Source organism: Acomys minous (genome assembly GCF_964271855.1).
Source record: "Acomys minous genome assembly, chromosome: 8".
In the NCBI taxonomy this organism is placed as follows: Eukaryota; Metazoa; Chordata; class Mammalia; order Rodentia; family Muridae; genus Acomys; species Acomys minous.
Genome location: NC_140489.1, coordinates 126,262,290 through 126,282,904, shown reverse-complemented (window position 1 = coordinate 126,282,904; position 20,615 = coordinate 126,262,290). Strand labels below are relative to the sequence as shown.

General features: G+C 49.7%; 3 protein-coding genes across 5 annotated transcripts; 1 reads left to right on the top strand and 2 right to left on the bottom strand.

Annotated features, from left to right (window-relative positions):
- Window positions 1-293: 293 nt before the first annotated feature.
- Window positions 294-1,952, bottom strand: SIT1 (signaling threshold regulating transmembrane adaptor 1). 3 transcript variants are annotated; one of them, XM_084791749.1, is made up of 5 exons: window positions 1,749-1,952; window positions 1,492-1,627; window positions 1,346-1,404; window positions 1,178-1,239; window positions 294-1,087 (listed from the first exon to the last, which is right to left on the bottom strand). In XM_084791749.1, exons 1-5 carry the CDS (start codon window positions 1,819-1,821, stop codon window positions 854-856), a joined length of 564 nt encoding a protein of 187 aa, XP_084647875.1. In that variant the 5' UTR covers window positions 1,822-1,952; the 3' UTR covers window positions 294-853. The 3 variants fall into 3 exon arrangements, with proteins under 3 accessions (XP_084647875.1, XP_084647876.1, XP_084647874.1); XM_084791750.1 differs by having other exon boundaries at window positions 294-1,036; XM_084791748.1 differs by having other exon boundaries at window positions 294-1,239.
- Window positions 1,953-8,931: 6,979 nt separating this feature from the next.
- Window positions 8,932-12,452, top strand: CCDC107 (coiled-coil domain containing 107). The gene is made up of 6 exons (XM_084791282.1): window positions 8,932-9,132; window positions 9,220-9,371; window positions 10,910-10,970; window positions 11,047-11,137; window positions 11,210-11,322; window positions 11,405-12,452. The coding sequence occupies exons 1-6, from the start codon at window positions 9,027-9,029 to the stop codon at window positions 11,584-11,586; spliced, it is 705 nt and encodes a 234-aa protein (XP_084647408.1). The 5' UTR covers window positions 8,932-9,026; the 3' UTR covers window positions 11,587-12,452.
- Window positions 11,849-15,660, bottom strand: ARHGEF39 (Rho guanine nucleotide exchange factor 39). The gene is made up of 9 exons (XM_084791280.1): window positions 15,433-15,660; window positions 15,221-15,315; window positions 14,872-14,992; window positions 14,604-14,722; window positions 14,026-14,096; window positions 13,659-13,787; window positions 13,127-13,356; window positions 12,829-12,917; window positions 11,849-12,685 (listed from the first exon to the last, which is right to left on the bottom strand). The coding sequence occupies exons 1-9, from the start codon at window positions 15,568-15,570 to the stop codon at window positions 12,643-12,645; spliced, it is 1,035 nt and encodes a 344-aa protein (XP_084647406.1). The 5' UTR covers window positions 15,571-15,660; the 3' UTR covers window positions 11,849-12,642.
- Between the last annotated feature and the right edge of the window lie 4,955 nt (window positions 15,661-20,615).

Sequence of the window (20,615 nt, the reverse complement as noted above, 5' to 3'; positions counted from 1 at the left end):
CCAGGACAGCCAAGGCTACACAGAAAGACCCTGTCTCAAAAAACAAAACAAAACAAAAAAGAAGTCATCAGTAGAGTAGTTCAGAACTAGTGAGGTTTCAGACTCCCCAGCTGCCATGGGATAGCTCTGATGTAAATCCCGTAAATGTTCCAGAATCAGGAATAGCACCCAAGTAGCTGGGCTCCACTCCTTCACTCTCGGCATCTATCTCTTCAATCCCTCCCCAGCTTGGTACCCCGCCCCAGAAACGCTCTACACAATGCTAAAGCTCACACTCCGACGCAAACGGTTTTTGAGATGCTTTATTTGAAAAGCCTGGGGACGCCAGAGACCTCAGTATGGAGATCATTTTCTGTCCAGGGTTTTCAGGTCAGAAACCAAGCTTGAGACTCCAGGAGACTTTCCAGCTGTGGGCCCCCCACGCATGATACCCACCCACATCCTCTCTGGCTCTTACCTCCTCCTCCCTGCCCACTTCCTGTGTCTGAGGAGACAGTGAGGTATCTGGGTCTGGGTAAGATGGGGAGGGGAGATGGGGAACCCAGTTAAACTCTGAAAGCAGGGAAAAGTGTGAAGCGAGAGGCTTGTGGGGCTTACAGGAGCACATAGAAAAAGAGAAGTGCGGGGCTTGTGGGGGTGGGGGTGTGTGGGAGGCTCCCTTTTTTCAATTCCATCCTCAGGAAGCCAGGAGCCTTCGTACTCTGAGATTGTATGCCTTGCAGCTTAGGGTAGAGCATCACCTGTCACTCAGCCATGGCTGGATGTCCTGGAGGCTAGTTAGGAGCTGGGCATGCCCTCAGCCAGGGCAGCAGGAGTTCCCTGAGCCATGGATGCCCACAGTTCCCGGTCCTCCTCAGCTGGGTGCAGGCTGGCTGTTGGCATAGGCTTGATCTGGGAAGGAAGCCCGGGCTCTGCGTGTTTGGGGACACACCGAGGCGTAGAGTTCCGGCTCCGGGCCTGGGGCCTGGGGCTTTGGCTCAGAGTCCAGCACCACCTCACAGTACTTGATGGGGGTCCCGGCGCTAGGGATCCGACCCTGAGGAGGTCGCAGCTGCAGGCTCGTGTAGCACATCACCTCCTCCGCAGCCTGGAGGTGCGAGGCTGTTGGACGGTCTCTGGACCCTCGGGACCGGTCCCCGTTTCCTTCCCTCCCTTTTTCTTCAACCAGCTGACTCACCCTGCCAGGGCCTCCAGAGGATGGGTCCTGCTGCTCTGGCCTGGGTTCTTGGGACAGCCGTCCTGGGACAGGGGCACAGAGATGTGATCAGCTCCTGACTGCCGCTGCTAGCATCTCCATCCCATATGCTAGGAGGCTGCTCTTGTGCCCTGTCCCTCCAGTGCCTACCTGTCTGTAGATAGAGCAGGTTCCCGTACAGGGGAACTTCTTCCACGGATCCTCCGGAGCTGCAGCATAGAGTTTGGGAGATGAATGGGGACTTTTTGGTTGAGAGGAAATACTAAGTTAACGCATCCCAGTTACCCTTCACTCACCGTCCCTGTCCCTCCTGGTTCCTGCTCCTACCACTGGTCCACTGGGACAAGAGTGCAGCCAGGGAGATGAGAAAAAGCACTGTCACAACCGCTAAGATGGTCCACAGTCCCCATGCCTGGGCTATGGAGGGGATCCCTGCGGATGTGAGTATAGGGAGCTGTTACTACCCTGCACAAACCCCTTCCCCAGCTAGCATCGGATGGAACACGGGTCCACAGACCCCTCCCCCAGGAGCCCCCGCCCCCGCCCAGCTCACCGAAAGCTAGTGGATGGCAGGTGCAGTTGTCATCTCTGTTCGTGGCTGTTGCTGGTGTGAGAGTCACCCACATAACCACAATGAGCCAAGGGTCGGCCTTACTAATGGCCTGACAGTGGTCACAGCACAACTCCAATGCCTCCTTAGACCTGGCCGCCACGGCTCAGCATCACCAACACTGACGGTGACAAACTTGCTGGTTTCCGGAGAGGAAGGCAGAGAGAGGAGAGATGAGCGAAAAGAACAAAGGCCCGCCCTGTGCCCGCACCTGCAACACTCCGAGCTCTCAACTCTCTGAGCGCCCCAGTGCTCTGTGCCACATGCAGCTGAGCCCGCAGACTCTGAACGGTGGCCTGAGACCAGACTAGGAAGGACAAGAGCCCTTTGACTGGGGGTTGTATGTATGACCCGATGAGCGTGCTCTGAAGTGGAATGACTTCCGAATTCACAGTTCCATTACAGGAAATAGATGTATCTATTTATGTAGCGCAGGCTGGCTTCTAACTCAGTATGAACTTGAACTCCTGACCTTTTTTCTTCCCCCTTACCAAGTTCTGGGATTGCAGGCACCGTTTCACTACGCCCCCGTTGAACAATATCTGTGTAATATGAGTGTTGCTGTTATTATTACTAGCATTATAACTGGGGATAGGAAGACAGAGGAGGCCTAGAGTCCTTCCTCACAACCTACCTCGTCCAAACTGCCCGTTAGAACCTGTCACTCCATTCATTACATGAAGAGAATCTCTTCCCAGGCAAATTGGGCCTGTCTTTGCCGGTTATTCACCTGCTAGAGAGACTGGTAGAGTTCCAGGGCTGCATAGTGAAACTGTCTGGGCGGGGCAGATATGGGGCAAGGGGTTCCTTCAGAGAGGCTGGTAGCCCTGCTGGTAAAGCTCTTGTCTAGTCACCATGAAGACCTGAGCTTGGGTCTCCAACACCCACGTCTGTAACCTCGGCTTTACGTGGTGGAAGGGAGACAGGCGGATCACCAGAGCTCAGTGGTTCAATGAGGACCCTGACTTCAAGAATAAAGTGGAGAGTAATAGAGAAGGGCACACGAGAAGTTGATTGATTACCAGGCTCTACAGGAGCACATGGACACACACACACACACACACACACACACAGTCTTAGTTCTAAACTGTGAACAGTGCTGAGTATCTGTGATTTGTAGGCATCAAATTAGCAGTGGGCTGGGGGCAGAGTCTTCAAATTAGCAGTGGGCTAGGGGCAGAGTCTTATGTTCCACGTACAATGGAGACTGGCCTTGAACTGCAGGTTTACTCAGCCAAACCCAGCTGTTGCTTATCTTTTTAAAAAAACGTTGTAAAATAGGTGTGGTGGCTCATGCCCATAATCCTGGGACAGTAAATTAGAGGCCAGCTGGACTGTATGTGGAACTATAAACAAGTAAATGAAATAAAATAAAATGAAAACATTGGTTCTACATAGAAGTTGGTTCGGGGAACATCCAGCTATATAAAGGGGCCCTCGAGACAAACATCCCTCAACATGTGTTTATATATAGAATTAGTTTTTAGGGTTTAAAATTGTTCAGTTTGGACTGGAGAGATGGCTCAGCGGTTAAGAGCACTGACTGTTGTTCCAGAGGTCCTGAGTTCAATTCCCAGCAACCACATGGTGGCTCACAACCATCTGTAATGTGATCTGATGCCCTCTTCTGGCCTACAGGGGTACAAGCAGATTGTATACATAATAGTAAATAAATCCTCCAAAAAAAATTGTTCAGTTTTTGTTGTTGTTGTTGGGACAGTGTTTCCAACTTCACGGATAACTAGACATGTTTACTCTTTAACCAGTAGATTTAATCCCAGGATTCAAAAGGCAGAGGCGGGCAGGTCTCTGTGAGTTCAAGGCCCACCTGGTCTACATTAGAGAGTTCCAGGCCAGTCAGGGCTACAAAATGAGACCCTGTTTATATACGTACATACATACATACATACATACATACATACATACATACATACATTCATGAAATAAATAATGGTAGACGAAGAGTGTACTAGCTCATTGGTAGAACTTACCCTAAGTGTGCTCAAGGCCCTGGGTTTATCTGCAGCACCAGCCTCTGGCTCAAAAATTAAAACAAACAAAATAGAGTCTGGAGAGATGGCTGGGAGGTTAAGAGCACTTGCTGCTCCTGCTGAGCGCCCAGGGTTGATTCCCAGCATCCCTATGGAGGCCAGCAACCATATGTAACTCCAGTCCCAGCAGACCCAACAGCCTCTTCTGATTGCCAAGGCCACTAAGCAGGGCACATGTCACACAAGCACAAATGGAGGGGGAAAATTCCAGCGGCTCCCCCGTTCAGAGTGCTGGCTACTCTTTTAGAGGACCAGAATTAACTCCCAGCACCCACGTGGGCGCTCACAACCATCTCTACATCCAGTTCCAGGGGTTCAGATACCCTCTTCTGGCTACCCTGGGCACCAGGCATGCAAGTGGTACAGAGACAGGTATGCAGGCAAAACACACATACCATAGATGAAATAAAATCTTCAAAAATCTTAAAAAACAAAAATAGTTGAAAACATCATATAAAATCAATAAATCTATAAGAAAAAAACAATTTAATCCCCAAATAACAGGAAAAAGTGCTGGTTGCAACATACAGGGAGGGACCAGGACCTGACTCCATTCCCCAGAGCCAATAAATAAATGAAACAAACCATTATGAAATAATAATTATAAAGTTGAGAAAAATAACATGCTACTTTAATTCACAATTCCTTCATTCAAGGTGACTATTTGACATTTTAATTTAAGGTTTGATTTTTTTTTAATTTGTTGTGAAATGTGGATATTTGCTAAATTTTTCTTTATACTTAAGACATTTTCTATCTATCGGTTGCTTCATATAAAGAAATGTTTTCATACATTGTGTGTATGGGTTGGGGGTGTGCAGTGCAGGTGTGTGTATATGTTTGAGAGTGCAAGTGCCTTTGAAGGTGTCAGATTCCCTGAGGCTGGAATTATAAGTAAGTGTGACCAAGCCAGGCGTGGTGGTGCACGCCTTTAATCACAGCACTCGGAAGGCAGAGGCAGGCAGATTGCTGTTAGTTCGAGGCCAGCCTGGTATACAATGCGAGTCCAGGACAGCCAAGGCTAACACAGAGATACCCTGTCTCAAAAAACAAACAAACCAAAAAAAAAAAAAGTAAGTGTGACCTGCTTGCTGGGATTTGAACCCTAGTTCTCTGGAAGAGCAACCAGTGCTCTTAACTGCTCTTTTCTTTTCTTTTTTTTTTTTTTTTCTTTTCTTTTTTTTTTTTTTTTTTTTTTTTTGGTTTTTCAAGACAGGGCTTCTTTGTGTAGCCTTAGCTGTCCTGGACTCACTCTGTAGACCAGGCTGGCCTCGAACTCACAGCGATCCTCCTGCCTCTGCCTCCCGAGTGCTGGGATTAACTGGACTGTTTGCTCTGGAGGCATAAGAGCTTGGGGTTGAATTCCTAGTGCCTACTCCAGTGCTGAAAGCAGGTAGAACCTCAGAGTTCTCTGGCTAGCCAGTCTAGATAAAACAGTAAGCTAGATACTCTGTGGCCTGCTTACCTTCATGTGTATGTGCATGGGTGTCCATACCCCTATACACTACACACAGAAACAAAAGGGCTTTAAAAAAAAGTAAAAATTAAAACACTGTTCATCACTCATATCTCAAAATATAAGATTCACTGTACTTCCTTTAAAATGTAATACTGTAGTTATTAAAGTAATTAAGATCCATTACTGTTTCTTGTTCTATAGTTAATTAAAAATTGTTAACTATATACGTTTTTACACTAGCATGCTTATATAGCTACAGAATTCAAAACTTTTTAAATTACGCTCCTTATTTTGTGTCCTTCTTGGGTTTTTTTGGGGGGGGGTTCCTACTTTCGATTTTATTGAAAATAATTTTGGCATTTAGAGAATTGTTTTTAATCTATTTGGGGCTTGAGATGTAGCATCGTTGATAGTGTACTTGCCTAATGTTGCACATAGCCCTGGGCTTGATAGCCAGTACTGAATAAACTGTACACCTGCAATTCCAGTGCTCGGGTAGTGGAATCAGGAGCATCGGAAGTTCACAGCCGCCCTTGCTGATGTAGCATGCTCGAGGCCATCCTGGATTGCATAGGATTTTGTCTCAAAAATTAAAAATCTTCTTGGGTGTCAAAGACAGTAGGTATAGCATTGATTTCTTTTGTTTTTGTTTTTGTTTGCTTTTTGAGACAGGGGGTTCTCTATGTTAGCCTTGGCTGTCCTGGACTTACTTCGTAGACCAGGCTGGCCTCGAACTCACAGAGATCCGCCTGCCTCTGCCTCCCTGAGTGCTGGGATTAAAGGCCTGTACCACCATGCCCGTTTTAGCATTTCTTTCTCTTTTTTTTTTTGGTTTTTCGAGACAGGGTTTCTCTATGTAGCCTTAGCTGTCCTGGACTCACTCTGTAGACCAGGCTGGCCTCAAACTCACAGTGATCCACCCGCCTCTGCCTCCCGAGTGCTGGGATTAAAGGCGTACGCCACCACGCCCGGCTAGCATTTATTTCTTATCAGCACTTAAAAACAGAGATTTCCAGCACTTGAGTGGTGAGATGGTAGGGTCAAGAGGTGAAGACCAATCTGAGCTATGTAGTGAGTTCAAATCCAGTCTGTACTACATATCAAGAGTCAGCGGTTCAGAGATTCAAGAGCATACTTGGTGGTGGTGGTGCACGCCTTTAATCCCAGCACTCGGGAGGCAGAGGCAGGTGGATCTCTGTGAGTTCAATGCCAGCCTGGTCTACAGAGTGAGTCCAGAACAGCCAAGGCTGCACAGAGAAACCCTGTCTCAAAACAAAACAAAACAAACAAACAAAAAAATAGCATTCTTGGCTGTGTACATAGTGAGTTCCAAGGCCAACCTGGACTACATGATTCAAAAATCCAAACCCAAGAGGCAGACATCAGTTGAGAGCCTTTTCTCCCATTAGAATGGGCTTGAACTTATTTACATGAGCTATGCCAACTGGCAGCAATTTATACTTCCCTACTTTCCATTCCAAGCCATCCTGGAGCAATCAGACTTTAACAACTCCCGTTGCCCTGCCCAGCCCTGCCCTTCGGACTCCCTTTCTGGAAAAACAAGAAGAGACTCCCATGTTTTATTCATTTATTTAACCCACTTGTACCTCTTGCCTGGTAATTGCCAAGACCTAGGGACAGAGATGAAATGGAAGGTGTTTCTTCCTACAGCTTTTGATCTAGTTGGGAAGATGGCCCTGTGTAGCCCAGTTAAAAGATAGCAGGGAACCTTAGCGTGCTAGATGCACCCCAGTAAGCCCAGCACTCCAGAGACTACAGCAGGGGGATCTTGCCCTTTAGGCCAGTAAAGGCTCCTGAGACTGTCTCTGACAACACAGCATGGAGCAGAGGTTATAACTCTCTGTCCTAGTTTCTTTTGTTTTTGTTTGTTGAGACAGGGTCTGTCTTGTAGTCTTGGCTGTCCTGGACTCACTTTGTAGATCAGGCCTCGAACTCACAGGGATCTGCCTGCCTCTGCCTCCTGAGTGCTGGCATTAAAGGCGTGCACCACCACGCCCAGGCCTTAGTTTGTTTTTTGAGGCTGGGCCTTGAACTCAGAGATCTGCCTGCCTTTGCCTACCCAGTGCTGGGATCACAGGAGTGTGGTACCACATCCAGCCGTTCTAATTATGAGCCTTGTGCGGCACTACATAGCTATAATTCCAGCGTTTGAGAAGTGGAAACAGGAGGATCAGGAGTTCAAGGCCAACCCCAGCTACATAGCAAGTTCGAGGCCCACTTAGACTACATGGGGCCCAGAAAAACCTAGTATTTGCCTTTTGGGTCGTTGTGAATATTTATTCATAAATTTCATTCAATTCCTCAAGTTCCCACTAGTGACAAGTGCTGTGCTAGGCTAATAGAAAAAAAAAAAAAAAGACATAGCCCATAGCCCTGCTCTCTTGGCACTAGCAGCCTAGTGGTACTAAAGAAAGAATAAATTAGAAGTTCAGATTTTTTTTAGAACTGAAGATTGTGTTTTCTTTTTTCTTTTTCTTTTTTTGTATTTGTTTTATTTTGTTTTTCGAGACAGGGTTCTTCTGTGTAACAGCCCTGGCTGTCCTGGAACTCCGTAGACATCTGTAGGAGGATCTCTATGAGTTTAAGACCAGCCTGGTCTACAACCCTAGTCCAGGCCAGACAGGGCTACACAGAGAAACCCTAACTCGGAAAACCAAACCAAACCACAACAGCAAAAAAACCCAAAAAAACAGAAACGAACAACAACAACAAAATACATTATGTTCATTTTTTAGATGTAGAAACCGAGATAGGGAGAGATTAATTTACCCCGAAGACCTGTTCTAAAGTTGAATATGACGGGAGCTAGTAAAGCCGCGTAAAATTAAAGGAGCAAGCTGGGCATGGTGGCTCATGCACTCAGGGAGGCAGAGGCAGGCAGATCACTATGAGTTCGAGGCCAGCCTGGTCTACAGAGCGAGTCCAGGGCAGAGAAACCCAGTGTTTCGAAATCCTCCCCCCCAAAAAAAACCAAAACAACAACAACAAAAAACAAAAAAACAAAACAAAGAAAAAACCCAAAAACCAAAAGAGCAGCCGCGCTGAGAATGAGCCCCGTGTGGTTGGTGCGCCGCGGAGGTCGCACTGCCTGCGTTACTAGGAGAGCTGACGGATGACGCCCCGCCGCACGCCGCTCGGCTCGCCCCGAGGCGGGGATCGCTTCTTGGCGGACTAGCTGTGTCTAGCGGGGCAAGTCCACGCGCGTGCGCACGCGGCACTCTCTGCCGGAGGTCCGGGGACTTTCCCCTAGGCGGAAGGATAAGGAACGTGTCCCCCGTACGTAGCCTAGGAAACAGGCCTTCAGAGCGAGCTGGTGCACTGGGCCGGGCGCGGCCTCTTTATAGGTCTAAGATAGTGCTTATTTTACAGTTACGGTTAGGAAATTGATCGCCTGACTTCTGAAAAAATACGAGCCATTGTTTTAGGCATGACACTCTAGGCTGAAAGATTCTGAGGGGTTATTGTTTAATAAGGAATCTATAAATAAGTAGGAAAGTAATGTAGGGAAAGCCAGGTGGGCGTGACCTATGCAAAATGTATTAGCCCCGCCCCACCCCTGAGGTGGGCGTGGCCACTCTAGGCTACCCGGAGCGGGAGAAGCTGCGGTCTCGCGCGCGCGCGTGCGCACTACGACGGAAGGCCGACGCTGGAGCTCGCCGACCCGGGGTGAACCTTCCTAGTGGGCCAGGCATGGCGGGCGCGAGTCCCGCGTCGAGCGTTCTGGGGCTACTGCTCATGTCTGCGCTGTTTGGAGTCCTCGGGGAGCGTCCCAGCTCCGATCTAGGGGCACATCCAGGTGCCGGCGAAGGTTGCTGGAGGGAGGCAGGCTGGGGCTGCCCCAGAGCAACGTCCCTCTCTGCTGACGGGTGGCTTTCATCCACAGAACGCCGCTCCCAGGTTGTTCCCGGGGCCACCGAATCTCGGCGGCAGCCGCCACCCAAGGACCAGCGCGAGCGGGCCCAGTCCGGATTGCTGTCTTTGGGTGCGCTCTACACCGCGGCCGCCGTGGCTTTTGTGCTGTACAAGTGTTTGCAGGTGCGGTGTGTTGCGGTGGGTTGGGGGAGCCCTGGGCCTCGCCATCTCCTGGGGGGTGGCGCTAAAATTGAAGGCTGGTTCCTTGGTTTTCCCACATTATCGGGGTTCGAGGATCCAGAGAAGTAGTGGGTGTAAGGCGCGTGGGAAAATTGTAGCTAGCGACCGTTACGTTTAATCCTCCCACCGCGATCCAGTGGAAGGGCGGGTTGTTTGTTTTGTTTTTCCCGAGACAAGGTTTCTCTGTGTAGCCTTGGGTGTCCTGGGCAAAGAGTGGGTTTCTTACTCGAGCTGATCCACTTAGTGTCTGATGGAAATGAGATTTTAACCCAACTAGTGTCTATATGCAGAGAGAGAGAGAGAGAGAGAGAGAGAGAGAGATGCAGTTACTGCCAAGGCTCCAGCCTTGGCCCAAGGGGTTTACTGCCGCCGCAACAGTGTGTCTAGTGTGCCAGGCACTAAGCTATTTCCTGTTCTCCTTGGGAAGGATACCCTGAAATGGGACCTGTCAGTGCATTCTGATGGACTTGAACTGCTAAGATGGAAAGTGGCACCAGTGCTGTATCTTTGACCCTGATCAATTACTTGTACTAGGAAATAGAGACTGGACCAGTTAGGGACATAAAAACCAGATAAGATTAATGGACCTAAGCCGCCTTGACAGCCTAGGATGAAGAGTGGAATTTAATGAGAGATTAATACATCCTAGATGGGTGTGGTGATGCAGACCTTTAGTCTCAGCACTCGGGAAGACCGAGGCAGAAGGATCTCTGTGAATTCAAGGCCAGCCTCTACAGAGTTAGTTCCAGGAAAGCCAGGGCTGCTACACAGAGAAACTTTGCCTCCAAAAAACAAAGCAAAAAGGTTGTATTCCTGTCTTGTGCGGGGAGTTCAGCCTCTGGGAGGAGATGTAGGCATTCCAACTGAACAGTTTCAGGGTGTGTTACAATAACCCACTTTCCAATTAAAGCCCAGCCTGCACTCAGAGCCTCTGTCTACCTATCATAACACTGAGAGGATTGTATCCTAAGAATAAACCATGGGGCACTGCCTTTAAGAGTAAAGAGCACTATATAATCAGTTAAAAAAAAAAAACAAACAAGCAAATTTGGGGTGCAGGTAATGTGAACAGACTGGGGATTTTATACCGGCTAAGACTGAAGGAGATGGACCTGGTGGCACAGGCCTGTTATCCCAGCTACTCTGGAGGTTTAGGCGGGAGGATTCTAAGTCCAGGGCCTGTCTGGGCAATTTAGCAAGACGGAGGGTAGGGATGCTGAACGAGGAGACAGGAATGTGACCAGTCTTCCGATTGCTGCTGTCAACTTTCACATTCCGGAGTGCTTCAGCAGCCTGGCCACGTGTGGGAATACGGACATGTTGCCTCATGTTCCGTCCGGGTAAGCACCTGGCCTAGAAACAACTGTGCTTCTCTGAGGTGAAAGCCCAGAGCTTTCTCTGTGGCTCCCCCTCTTCGCTGGCTCTCAGGTGATGGACGGGGCCTTTGCTGCAGCTTTGCTTTTACCTGCTTCCAACGACAGGGCCCAGATGAGGCTGCTGTTCTCCAAGAGGAAAAAAACAAGAAGAAATCCTCACAGTCAGGTAGGTTGAGCAGCGGTGGTTTCTGTGGGGGAGGCGAGCAGGGGACTGCAGGGGTAACCATCCTGTCTACTCCCAGAGCAACAGCTGGCGCTGCTGACACAACAGCTGGCCCAGACAGAACAGCACCTGAACAATCTGATGACCCAGCTGGATCCTCTTTTTGAGCGGTGAGGAATTTGTTGGGTGAGGTGGGAGCCCAGGAGGCCAACTGAGCAGCCCCTGAGCGGGTGTTTCTGCAGGGTGACTACTCTGGTTGGAACCCAGCGGGAACTCCTAAACACGAAGCTAAAGACCATCCACCAGCTTCTGCAAGAGTGCAAGCCTGGCGCGGGTGTGGAAGTTCCGGAACCAGGTCAGCGGTCGGGTCGGGAGGTGTCTGATGGCTGGGAGACCAAAGGCTGCGAAGCCGGAACAAGCCAATCTTTCCCACACAGAGACCAGCATGCCCTTTCCTGAGGACCAACGAGAAGCTGGAAACACTGAGGCCTGGGAGGAGCCCGTAAACTGGAGCCCAGAGACATGGAGCCCAGCTCCCTCCTGGGAGCTGGAGCAGGGGCTGAGGAGAAGAGGGCACAAGACTGGGACAAAGGGTCGAGCAGTGAAGGAGAGCCACTGAAGGCCTAGTAAAGCAAAGCCGTCTTGTTCTGGGTGCTCCCTCTGTGCTTTCCCAGTGCCCAGCTGGTCGTACACACATGCATACTAGGTGCATCAGCCAACTGGGACTCCCAGAAAAGGTTCCCTTATTAGGAAGCGAGAGACTGCCTTCCAGAATGTGAGCAGAAGACAGAGGGAGCTGCACTTCTGCCTTTATATTCCCAAGACTGCTAATATGCCAGCCATCAAGGCGTATGGTTTAGACAGAAAGGTCTTTCCAAAAGCAAATCAAAACAGCACTTTATTGAGAATCCAGTAGGGAAATAAATTACAGAAGTTTTACAAATGGGAGGTAGTTCGGAAGGATCTGGAGCTTAAGGCCAGCTATGTGAAACCTTGTCTCGAGAAGAAAAGAAATTAAACACAGTAGCCAGGTGTGGGAACACACACCTGTAAACCCAAGGCTTTTGAGGCTGAGGCAGGAGGAATTCAAGTTCAGTGTCAGTCTGGGTCCTTTAGTAAGACCCTGTCTGAAAAATGAAACAAGAGTCCATAGGCATATATTTATTTTTTTAAAAATCATTTAAAAAAGTCTGTAGGCAACAAAAATGTCTTCCTTTACAATGCTGCAAATTGAATAAACAGTTGGCCACAAACAACAGGAACTTACAGTCCCAAGGTCCCCCAGTGGCATGGTGTTAAAGGGGCTGGTTCCGCTGAGACTCAATTGGGTTGAAGCCTGCTTTCTGCTTCTTTGTTTTGTTTTTTGAGACAGGCTCTGTATAGCCTTGGCCACCCTAGACTTGCTTTGTAGACCAGGCTGCCTCGAACTCAGAGATCTGCCTGCCTCTGCCTCCCGTGTGGTGGGATTAAAAGTGTGTGCCACCACGCTGGCCCCGGCTGCTTTCTGCTACTTAAAGAGCTAGTCAATGGCCTGTGTCGACCCATGGATGGCTCTGTCCTGTCCCTAAGTATCCTGAGCTCTGGAACCTGAAAGATTCTTCGCAGGCAAGCCCAACTGCCACATGCATCCCAGGATTGTTGTGAGCGTGGCCCAGCACAGTTGTAAATGACAGTGTCATGTTGCGGCAACACTTCTGTGAGTGGAGCTCTTCTGGCTTCTGTAGGAAGAAAACAGTCCAGGCATTGGAATGATCACCCTATTCAGTCACCTCTGGGGATGGGGGAAGAAGCTCTGGTGTGAGAGAAACGCCTTTCCAATTCTAAAAGCAAGCTCCCACTCCCTGAGGGAAGACACACTTACCTAATAGCCAGAGTCAGGCTGTGGTACCATTGTGACAGCTCCTCCTGGTCAGTAGACATAAGCAGTAGCTTCTCGTGGGGAAAGGACAGCTAGGGAGAAACCATTTCGTTCAGATCAACCCAGGCTGAGGCTCTCACTGGTTCCGTGACATTAATTCAGGAATAAGATGACGACCAATTACGAAACCTTAGCCCCACCAATCCCCTACTCTCATAAAAAAGGGACCCAGGCCAAGTGATTGGCTGGTCTAAGAACTTGGGAGTATATTTGGGGCCCAGATTTCCCACCTGCTACTTACACTGAGCAAACCACCACAAGGTCCTCCTGAGTGGCCAAAGACCCTGTTAAGCTGACACTGGGACATAGGGTACAGGGCTCTGCAGACAAAGGTGCCACTTTTCAGCAGGTGCAGTGGGGGCCGAGGCTTAGCCATGATGAGCGCATCAGAGAAGAGGAAGAACATGCGGGGGCGAGGCTCCCCCGTGGGAGGCACCACCAAAAGCCAGCCCTGTCGCAGGAACCAGCGCCCTTGAAAATGAGAGTCATGGAACACAAGAAAGAACCAGGAAATTCGGGGCGGGGGCAGGATGAGGGGAGTAATTGTGTGTGTGTGTGTGTGTGTGTGTAGGTAGGCTGGAGGACAGCTCTGTGGAGTCAGTTCTCTACTTCACCTCTACGTGGGTCCCAGGATTATAACTCAGTTCATGCATCCGGCAGGTGGTTTTTACCCACTGAGCCATCTTGCCAGCCCAATAAGCTGGCTTCGTAAAGGAAGAGAAGTGAGCAAGCAGGGGGCAATTGAGGCACAAAGAGCAGAGTCCACGGTCTACCTGAAGTCAGCCCGTTTGCCTTGCGTCCACTGAGCAGGGTCTGGACACGCTGGAGGTGCCGGTCATTCTTCTGACTCTGGCCAATGGCGTGCACTCTCTGGGCAGTCTCGCTCACCAGGCGGGCAGCCCCTGGAACAACACCCTCCACCTCACTCCCAACAGAATTTTGGCTTTGGCTACTGGTAATAACAGACAAGCTGGTCTGCAGGGGGCCTGGCTCGGGTTCTAGCTTCTTGGAGAAAAGGCAGGGCAATTAGGGATGCATGGGATGGGAGACAGGACATACCAGACATTGTCGGAGGGCAGAAGCAGAGAGGCCTTCAGGACAGGCAGCCTCTGCCTGGGGTGGGCAGAAACCAGAACGTACGTGTGAGCTGTTGGTAATCAGGGCTGTTGGGAACTGTGTTTTCAGCCAAAGCCATGACGAGATTCTCGTACCTGGAAGTGGACAGTTGGAATGAAGCAGAGCCAGGCAAAATGTCCTGGTTTCATATGACCTGGAGATCAGCTCCCAGACAGTCATTTCTTAATTGTAGGTCAGGAAAGGCCTGGCTTCTCTGTTGCCCCTTCTTTAATGTGGGACCCCGACTCTGGGCGCACACTATAATTCCGTCCCACGCTGAAGAATCAGGAGACTGCCTCAGAAAATGAAACCAAATCAAACCAAGGAGGCTACCACAGACAACCTGTGAGGTCTAGGCTGACCACTCGTGTCAATGAGTTTTTCCAGATAGCCTACCACAGGCCCTAGTGCGGGGCTCCCTCAGTTCAGGATACAGGACCACAGCCCCGGGTCTGAGGCTGCAGACCCTGGGCACCCCGTGGGCTCGCATTTAACTCTGGTAAAAAGCTTAAGAATAATTTGGCAGAGAAAGGCAGGGTTGGGAGAACCAGTGGCATCCCCCAGGCAGCAGCTAGGCAGCCCTGACAAGATGAACCACTCACTGCTGGAGCCGCTGCAGAGGCAGAGGGAGCAGGTCCTGGAGCTGAAGACCCCTAAACTCGGGGCGGCCTTCCTGAAGCCGCACGAACCTCCGGAAACGTTTGTTCTTCTTCAGCTGCTCCTGGATTGAGAGGGTTCACGTCGGGAGAGAAGCCACTCCTACACTGCGTTCGCTTAGCCAGGCTTCCCTCCTAGGGAAGTTAGCTACGAGCTACGCTCTAAATGCAAGAAACTGGGTGTCTAGATTAAGGGGAGACAGGTTGCGGTTACCTGAAGGGTAGCCTCAGACCTCTCTGCATTGGCAGCAAATTGGACGTAGAACTCCAGGTGGGGGCAGAAGCCCTGTAGCCCCGGCCCCCAGTGTCCTTCCTCCAAGTAGGGGAGCAGCTCTCTGTGTGGGCAAAGGACAGTAAAAGTGCAGGCCAACACCTACTAGCGCACTCCCTCCTACACGTCCCGTAACCCTGCCTCGGAGGTAATACTATTATCCCATTTTACAGCTGGGGACGCAGGCAGGTTAAGGCACTGGGCCAAGGCCGCAGGTGAGAAAGTTGGCGGATGAACCCTGCCTTTCTGACTAGGCTTGGTGCTCTCTCTTCCCTGCACCGCTTCCACTCACAGGCTGGCGGCGTAGATGAGCTCCCAGGTCCCGAAAAGGGTCTGGCGCTCCGGTGGCCGTAGTGTCCCCTTGGCTTTCAGGATCTTCAGAAAGTACTGTGCAAGGAAAGGATACAAGTTCCTTAGTCTGTAGCAAGAGGAAGCCGACGTCAAGTGCAGCCAGAAACTGTAGCAGTCAGTCTGCGACCCTCCCACACCCACACCGAGCCCCACCGTGGCCACCAGCCCCAGCTGCTCCTGGTAGCGTCGCTCGGACTCCAGCAGCTCCCGAGCCGTGCAGAGGCGTTTCCGTTCCCAACGAGCACGCTGCTGTCGTATGGGGCAGCGCGAGGCAGAGGCCGGGCTCTCCATGCTTGACCCAGGGTTTTCGGCTTCCCGCAGCACCGCGCCGAAGATTCAAATTCCAACGGCTCGCAAAGGGGGCAGGGCCGCAGGGGGCGGGACCCAGGAGCCCAGCCGCGCATGCGCGGGCAGCCGCTGGTGGGGCGCGGCCCCTCTGCATGTGTTCCACCACCACCACCCGCCAGGGCGGCGCTCTAGGTGCTCGGACAGGTGTGGCCGCTGTGCCAAGATGCAAGGCACTGCTAAGGTGGCACAACGGACTCCAAAACGCAGATACTGGCAGCGCCTCAGTGTCTAACTGCAGAATTGTTAATGTGGGGGATAACTAGGGTACACAATATTGTCCTGAGCCCAGGCCAGGCAGCAAAGCGGTTGACCAGTCATTCTCAGTGCTTCCACTCACTAGGAACCTGTGAGCTTCGGACGAAAGTGCGTAAGTTTTAAGTTACTGCTTTCTTCTTCATTTCATTGTATTTGAAGATAACCTTGATTTTCATCCTCCCGCCTCCAGCTTCCAAATACAGAAATTAGTCTTGCACCGTTATATCCCGCTTTTGAGGTGTGGCATGGAACCCACTCATGCATACTAGGCAAGCGCTCTACCGTCTACGCCTCAAGTCCTGATTTTTTTTTTCTTCCATTTCATACTTGACCACAAACTAGCTTCCGGTGAGCAGGAGTCAGTAATGTGGTATTTGGGGTGTTCCCTCTCTCTCTCTCTCTCTCTCTCTCTCTCTCTCTCTCTCTCTTTCTCTCTCTCTCTCAAAATCTTCAACCGCAGCCCCCCTCCCTCCACTTCTCTCAGTCTCCCCACTTCCTGTCCTCCCAATTCTGATAAAGACAAAAGCCTTGTTGCACTAATTTCATTACCGTATCAAAAAGAGAGTGTTCTGAATTTCCCTTAGGACTCTGAGGTATTGGGTGTAAATTTGCAGCACCATTTGTCAGTATGTATCAGGAATTCCCTTTTTAAAGATTTATTTTCACTTTAAAAAAATATATGTTCATGTGGGTTGGAGAGATGGCTCAGAGGTTAAGAGCACTGGCTGCTCTTCCAAAGGTTCTGAGTTCAATTCCCAGCAACCACATGGTGGCAGCCGTACATGCAGGCAGAGCACTGTATACATAATAAATGAATCTTTAAATATTATATATGGATATATATGTTCATGTAGGAGGAGGGTGTGTGTACATGGGGGTGGGGTACCCAGGAGCTGGAGCATTGGCAGTTGTGGCCACCTAATGTGGGTGCTGGGAATCAAATCCAGGTCTGGGAAAGCAGGGAGCACTCTTCACTGCCCAGCCATCTCTCATACAGATACACACATAATTCTAAACTAATAAAAATCAATATTTTTAAAAATAGGTGTAGGAGCCGGGTGAGGTGGCACATACCTGTAATCCCAGCACTCAGGGAGGCAGAGGCAGGCAGATCTCTGTCAGTGCAAGGCCAGCCTGGTCTACAGAGTGAGTTCAGAATAGCCAAGGGCAAACAGAGAAACCCTTGGGATGAGAGCTAGAAAGTAAGTTTATTGGTTAAGAGTGCTGGCTGCTCTTGCAGAGGACCCAGGTGTGGTGCCCGCGCCACCATGGTACCAAGTCAAGGGTGAGGGACTGCGGATTTAACACACATACACACACACAATAACACAGTGGGTCCTTCGTGCTAAGAGAGCAGCAGCAGCAGCTTTTATTCAGTGTCCAAAGAGCCTTCTTATAGGCAGCAAAACAGGAATGCCACTTGCAGGTGAAATCCCTCAAGAGGTGATTGCACACAGGAGGAAAAGTCCTGATGAGGGGAGGGGTGCGTTCTCAGAGCAGTAAACATGACTAGCTGACCAAGATAAACACAGACACGGAAGCTGCTAGAAACAGAACATGAAACAGCAAGACAGGCAGGCAGCCCAGTTGGGCCTGGTTCCTAAACCCAGGTTCAATTCCCACATAGTGGACTTACAACTGTCTGCAACTCCAGTTCCAGGAGATCTGACACCGTCTTCTAACCTTCTCAGGCACCAGACATGCACACGGTACACAGACATACAACACAGGCAAAACACCCATACATATAAAATAGTAAGGTAATTTTTAAATATAAAGAAGTTCTAAAAACTATCAAAATGGGAAAACATTCATAGTGATTATAATGCAAGGGGGGGGAGGGAGAGGGAGGAGGCAAGCTCCGGAGCTGTTTGTATAATGTGTTGCCTTCTCCATAAAAATGAACACGAAAGGCTGGAAAGTTAGGCAATCAAGACCTAATTGTGGTTTTTAAATCTCTGGGTGATGAGACAGAAGATAATTGAACAAATGAGTGTCTCCCTGGACCAGGCAGTGAAACACTGAGGCTAAAAGCGAAAATGGGCCGAGTAGGGTAAGGTTAGAAATTTCCTAAGATGTTTTCCCATTTCCCCAAGTTTCCTGCATTGAATATACGCCGTTTTGTAACTATAAAATACATTTTGTATTGGGAAACTAAATGTAAGAAACATTAGATACCCCCCCCCCTTTTTTTCCATTTTGGACTCTTAGGAATCTGGGCCCCAAGCCAAGAAGCAGGGGACTGCCAGGTTCTAACCTTCCTCCAGCTCTGACATTCTAAGAATCCTAAAAATGTCAAAATGCTAAGCTGAGACCACAGGAGAACAACCTGAAAGCCTCGGAGACACCTGGCTGCTTCTGCAGTTTGGGTTCCAAGAAAACTGGTGGCACCAGGTAAAGGGCCAGTGACCCTGTCTCAAACCAAACCCAAAACAACAACATCAAAAATCCATTGCTATAAGACACCTGGTTTGTGGGTTTATGGGATTTCTTTCATGGTAGCCGTAGGCATAATAGTGTGGTGGCCTAGAACTGCAGATAAGCCTCAAGGCCTCAAAACAACTTTGATCTTTGCTTCCTCCTCCTCCTTTTTTTAAAATAGGTTTTTTGTTTTGTTTTGTTTTGCCTCCCAAGTGCCGGGCTTAAAGGGGGTAAACCACCACCAACCACCCTGATCTCTGCTTCCAATCCCTCACTAGGAAGAAGGCGGCTTTTCTCCTACTCTACCAGGAACTCCTTCTTCTGGAACCCGGAGTTTAGAAACCCAGATCCCAGTGACCAAAGACTTGGCTTTGAACAACCACGGAGGTTGTCCTGTGCCAGGCAGGGAGTGTCCCCGTTGGTTAGAGTCAGGATACAAGAACTCAGAGCTCTAGCCGGTTTTAGAGTTTGGCAGACTCCCGAGTTCTAAAGGTGTGATCCAGGATCAGAGTCCACATCTCCACCCAACCAGGGAAACGGCCACATGGAGAGACGGAAGACTAAAGACACAGACCCGTAGGGAAGAGCATTTGGAAAGAAGAGTGAACTGTAACCCAGTGCTGGGCCTGTTAGTCTGTGCTCTGAAACACAGAGGAAAGCCAACCAAGGCGAGGAGGAGATGCACCCAGGGGTGTGGGATCGTGGTGCTCCCAGGAAGCATACAAAAATCCTGTCAAGACTGAAATGTCCCAGATACTTAGAAAGACAGAAAAATGAATAAAAGCTAAGGTTGGTAATGGAGAAAGGTCTCCATGTAGTCCCCAAGCTCCGGCTAGCAACGTGGTCCTTTCTGTTCCCGTGGCCTCTCCATCCCAGACTAGACTAGCTCTCACCACAGTCCGCCTTTGACAAGCCACTCCAATTCGGAGATTACTGTGTTTCTTCCATGAGCCAGAATCCAAGCAAGGCTCTGAAAACAGCCGACTATGGGTACATGATGAGTCACAATGTCACAGATGGCGCTGAACTTAGCTTAAGAAAGGCCGACAAGGTCTGGTGCATGCTAGGTGAACACATCCCACTCTAGAAAAGGCAACCTAGAATCCTTGGCTGGCTATCTTCTAAGATGAGTGCAAGGAAGACAGCTTTATCCAGCCATGGAAATTTCGATGTACGATACGACTGTCAGACAATTTGAAGTACCATAAAACGGTTCCCTGCCAGGCATGGTCATATGTTCCTGAAATCTCAGTACACAGGAGGCTGAGGCAAGAAGATTATATAGGGTTTGACACTACAGAGTGAATTCCAAGCAAGCCTGGACTACATAGTGAGACCATGTCCCAAAAAACAATAAAAGGAAGATTTTGGGGGGGGGGCGCAGTTGTGGTTTGGCACACACAAGTCATTGACAATGAGCCCCTAAAAGCACCTGACAAAGGTGTTCTGCAGGGAGAAATTACTTGATTGTAGCCGTTGAATAAAAGATTGACTCCATGAACCCTGCCCTCATGGAGCACAAGGTTAGGAGAGCAGATAAAATGCCATAAATCACATAAATAGGAATTAAATTGTGAGCAAGATTACTACTGGCGTCAAGCATCAAGCACAGAAGGGTGGTAGTTGAGAGGCACCATTGAGCTCTTCCGGAGTGGTGGCAGGCTTGGTTAAGAAAGGCTTCTTGGGTTAGCAGGCTGGTTCCGCAGATAAAGTCACTTGCCTTGTGAGCCTCACATGATGGGAGGAAGCCTATAAAAGGAGAAAGTGATGCATCCAGGGCTGTGGGACCCTGGTACTGCCAGGAAGCATACAAAAATCCTGGCAAAACGGAAAATGAATAAAAGTGGGATTGGTATTAGAGAAAGGCATAGACATAGCCCCCAGGCTCCAGCTAGCAGTATGCTCCTCTCTGCTTCTGTGGCCTCTGGTGACCTGAGTATGATGCCTCGAATCCACATAAAGGTAGAAGAGAACTGACTCCTTAAAGTTGCCCTCTAGCCTCCATATCCAAATACACACACACACACACACACACACACACACACACACACACACACACAGATCTAACACTTTTGGCTTCTGTGAGTATCTATTCTTACATACACACACACACACACACACACACACACACACACACACACACACACACAAAATTAAAATTAAGAGCCAAGCATGGTGGTGCACATGGGAGGCAGAGGCAGGTGGATTGCTGTGAGTTCAAGGACAGCCTGGTCTACAAAGAGAGTACAGGACAGCCAAGGCTAACATAGAGCCCTGTCTCGGGGGAAAAAATTAAAATTAAAGGGCTGGGC

Excerpts from the sequence above, each read along its gene's own strand:
- SIT1 (XM_084791748.1), bottom strand. The coding sequence starts at position 1,821 with ATGTGGGTGACTCTCACACCAGCAACAGCCACGAACAGAGATGACAAC. Across the intron at positions 1,628-1,748 it reads CTGCCATCCACTAGCTTTCG|GGATCCCCTCCATAGCCCAG; the intron begins GTGAGCTGGGCG and ends TCACATCCGCAG. Across the intron at positions 1,405-1,491 it reads AACCAGGAGGGACAGGGACG|CTCCGGAGGATCCGTGGAAG; the intron begins GTGAGTGAAGGG and ends TCTATGCTGCAG.
- CCDC107 (XM_084791282.1), top strand. The coding sequence starts at position 9,027 with ATGGCGGGCGCGAGTCCCGCGTCGAGCGTTCTGGGGCTACTGCTCATG. Across the intron at positions 9,133-9,219 it reads CGATCTAGGGGCACATCCAG|AACGCCGCTCCCAGGTTGTT; the intron begins GTGCCGGCGAAG and ends TTTCATCCACAG. Across the intron at positions 11,323-11,404 it reads TGTGGAAGTTCCGGAACCAG|AGACCAGCATGCCCTTTCCT; the intron begins GTCAGCGGTCGG and ends TTTCCCACACAG.
- ARHGEF39 (XM_084791280.1), bottom strand. The coding sequence starts at position 15,570 with ATGGAGAGCCCGGCCTCTGCCTCGCGCTGCCCCATACGACAGCAGCGT. Across the intron at positions 13,788-14,025 it reads TGATTACCAACAGCTCACAC|GGGCTGCCCGCCTGGTGAGC; the intron begins GTACGTTCTGGT and ends GTGTTGTTCCAG. Across the intron at positions 13,357-13,658 it reads GGCAAACGGGCTGACTTCAG|GGCGCTGGTTCCTGCGACAG; the intron begins GTAGACCGTGGA and ends CTCATTTTCAAG.